The 3,545-nt window shown below is 39.9% G+C and overlaps 1 protein-coding gene across 1 annotated transcript; it reads left to right on the forward strand.

Annotated features, from left to right (window-relative positions):
• The first annotated feature begins 951 nt into the window (after positions 1-951).
• LOC103205727 (olfactory receptor 11H4) lies at positions 952-1,944 on the forward strand. Its single transcript, XM_007951115.2, has one exon. It carries the CDS (start codon positions 1,000-1,002, stop codon positions 1,942-1,944), a length of 945 nt encoding a protein of 314 aa, XP_007949306.1. The 5' UTR covers positions 952-999.
• Positions 1,945-3,545: the final 1,601 nt, after the last annotated feature.

The raw sequence follows: 3,545 nt of genomic DNA on the forward strand, positions 1-3,545 counted from the left end.
AAAAGACAGGCATATGAGTTAACCATGTACCTGAAGTAGATACACTCCTTGGAAAGAACAATCATGAGAGAAAGAAGGGCTGTTTATGCACAGAGAGACAGCTCAGGGGGCAGGAGTGTATGGAGGGATAGACACAGGGAAGAGGTAACTATGGGGAGGAAGTGGGAGGGGAGCTATTGCATTGGGGTAAATTGTAGTCAATGTCATGAGACAACATGTGTGTGAACTGCTGTATGAAAAGTGAATTTGCTCTGTAAACTTTCAACCAAATCACAATTTAAAAAAAAAAAAGTCTGAAAATAAACACTTGGAAAATTTAGAGATATTTGAAAAATAATATTCTCACTTGTCCTTATTTTAGATCAAAGATATTTGTTGTGCAAGGGTTTTTGTTTTGTTTTGTTTTGTTTTGATTTGGTTTTAGGTGTCATTCAACTATTAGCATTAAGATTTAAAAAAAAAAAAAAAAAGCTTTTAATTGAAGAACAGCCCTAAGCTTTGGGTGTTGTGATGTCTGACAATGGAGTTAGACTACTCCAAAAGCACAGTGTCCTGGTGTGAGTCTTATCTCCATATATCAGTGAGCTAATTCTTTTGCCAATCTCACACCAGCTGTCCTCTAACTATATGTTCTTGCTTCCGGTTTTTGTTTTGTTTTGTTTTTTAACAAAGTGGGTTAGATAAGAATAAATGGATGAGTTTGTGCACAAAGACCTATTACCTACAGTGGAAACACAAAAGCAGAAAAGGTCTTACGCATAAAAAGAGGGAAACATTCATCTGGTTATACTAGGCATGGACAATTCTAGCTGCATTGGATTCTGCCAAAATAATACTGAGAGTTAGAGCCACAATCATTCAAAATAAGGTGGGATTTGTTCCCAGCTGATCTCAGAATATGTTACGTATTTTCCTATATAGAATAAGCCTGTGACATGCATAGAAAGCAGAGAAACTTGGATTACACTCATTTCTTTCTTCTTCTTAGGTTTATGACACATGAACCAGTCAGCAACACACAATGTGACTGAGTTTGTTCTCCTCGGATTCCGTGGTTGCTGGGAGGTACAGATTTTCCTCTTCTCATTGCTTCTGGTGGTTTATGTCTTGACCCTACTGGGGAATGCAGCCATCATCTGTGCAGTGAGATGGGACCCACGACTCCACACCCCCATGTACTTTCTACTTGGAAATTTTGCCTTCCTTGAGATCTGGTATGTTTCCTCCACTGTTCCCAACATGCTAGCCAACATTCTCTCCAAGACCAAGACCATCTCATTTTCTGGTTGCTTCCTCCAGTTCTATTTCTTCTTTTCCCTGGGCACTACTGAATGTCTCTTCCTGGCAATAATGGCTTATGATCGGTACCTGGCCATCTGCCGCCCACTGCACTACCCCACCATCATGACTGGGAGACTCTGTGGAATGCTGGTGTCTCTCTGCTGGGTCACTGGGTTCCTTGGCTACCCAATTCCAATTTTCTTTATCTCCCAACTTCCCTTCTGTGGTCCCAATATCATCGATCACTTCCTGTGTGACATGGACCCACTCATGGCTCTGGCCTGCGCCCCAGCCCCTATTGCTGAATTTATTTTCTATACTCAGAGCTCCCTCGTCCTCTTTTTCACTGTCATGTATATTCTTCGATCCTATACTCTGCTGCTCAGAGCTGTTCTTCAGGTCCCCTCTGCAGTTGGCCGGCGAAAGGCCTTCTCCACATGTGGTTCTCATTTAGTTGTGGTGTGTCTTTTCTATGGGACAGTCATGGTAATGTATGTGAGTCCTACATGTGGCATCCCGACTTTGATGCAGAAGATTCTCACACTAATGTATTCAGTAATGACTCCTCTCTTTAATCCCCTGATCTACAGTCTTCGTAATAAGGACATGAAATTTGCCCTGAGAAATGTCCTGTGTAGAATGAGAATAAGTCAAAATTCGTAAGTCAAAGATGTGCATACTTCCAAGTTTTAGTGAAGAACAACATGAGTATGTGTCCATTATTTCCATGGGAAGTTAGACTTTAATATACCATTGGTTTTAAAGCAAGCCTAGTAAAGTGTACTGAATGATTAAGGTGCAGTGATATTTAATCAGTCACCGTACATTTCTAACCCTTTAACAGATGCTCCTTTCTTATACTTAGTCTAACAATATTATCTAATCACTTTTTTAAAAAAAAAAGAAGGGGGAAAAAATTATGACCAGAAGAAACTCTTTGAACAGATTTTTTAGAGGCATAGTTCCCTTGTCACAAGTTTGAAATAAAACTTTGATACATGCTAAACAGTAATTTGTTGAAGTTGCTTTAACAGTTCCATCATTATACTTACCACATTATGGTGTAATTTATTTATTTACATGTGCCTCCCTTTGAGGGATAACCTTGAGGAAGGGAATTGACTTTTTCATCTCTGGATCCCTAATACACAGTGAGACAGACAGAGGCAGTTTTTGACAACCAGGAACTGGCCTAACACTTTCAGGTCCTGACGTGGCCAAGAGCTGGGCTGCCATTCACAGCTAAACTGGCAGAGTGTTCTCTGTGGAACATAATCTCACAGAACACCAATGTCAGACAAGCCCACTCTGTGATTGGGATGGATCAAGACTGCTCCACAACCACATCTGAGCAGAGTCAAAAACAGGAGCACTGTCCAAACCACCAAAAAAAAAAAAAGGCCAAACATCCTCCTTTTCTGTCTAATAGTAGTGACTACTTTTTCCTTACCAAGTACAGCTTTAAGCCAACTTCATTACAACTGCCTTATAGATAAAAACTAAAATGCCAAATCATAGAATTATCCTTTACTTTCTGACAATATCCAGAGAAAAACTCACCCCAAATTCACCTCACACAAGCCCAGATCATAACTACTTTCTAACCCTCTGAGATACACCATGATTTATAAGGCATAGGTTCCTCCTCATTGTAATAAGCCAATAAACCCAATTTCAACTTTGTTCAACTTCAAGTATGATATGGTGATCTTTCATATGATGGAAATCAATGGTTCAATACTCAGCATACAGTAAGAGCTTAAATATGTTTGTTGAATATTTTTACCTCACCTTTTTTACTTGCAAAAGTACTTGGGAGTTGTTGTAACAAATTAAAGCAACGTAAAAGTGTATAAAGATGATGGCTTGCCCTTCTTCCCCATTTCCCCCAATCCTTCTCTCTGTTCCTCAGAGTCAATGTATCTCAATTCCTCTGTCTGGTGTTCGACAGCCTTCATAATTTGGCCCCAGAAAACCTATATCATTTGTTTCCCACACTTCCCAACATGAACTCTCAGCTCTAGTCAGGCCAGTCACCTGCCTGCTCCACTCCATGTCCCCCCTGCCCCTTTGCTTAGGTTTCTCTTTTAACCCAGAGTGCCTCACCTCATCTTCTGCTATGCAACTTGATAGTCACCACTATTACTTTGTAAAATGGGTATAATTTACATCTTGTAAGAATATTATAAGGGTTACTTCAGTGTAGTAAATTACTTAGTGTGGCTTTTCTACCCATAAGTCATTGTAAACTCAATGGTGGAATG

This window comes from Orycteropus afer, unplaced genomic scaffold (assembly GCF_000298275.1).
Source record: "Orycteropus afer afer isolate SDZICR_OR568_19922 unplaced genomic scaffold, OryAfe1.0 scaffold00292, whole genome shotgun sequence".
Lineage (NCBI taxonomy): Eukaryota > Metazoa > Chordata > Mammalia > Tubulidentata > Orycteropodidae > Orycteropus > Orycteropus afer.

Bases quoted from the DNA above. Each gene is read 5' to 3' on its own strand.
- LOC103205727 (XM_007951115.2), top strand. From the start codon at position 1,000: ATGAACCAGTCAGCAACACACAATGTGACTGAGTTTGTTCTCCTCGGA.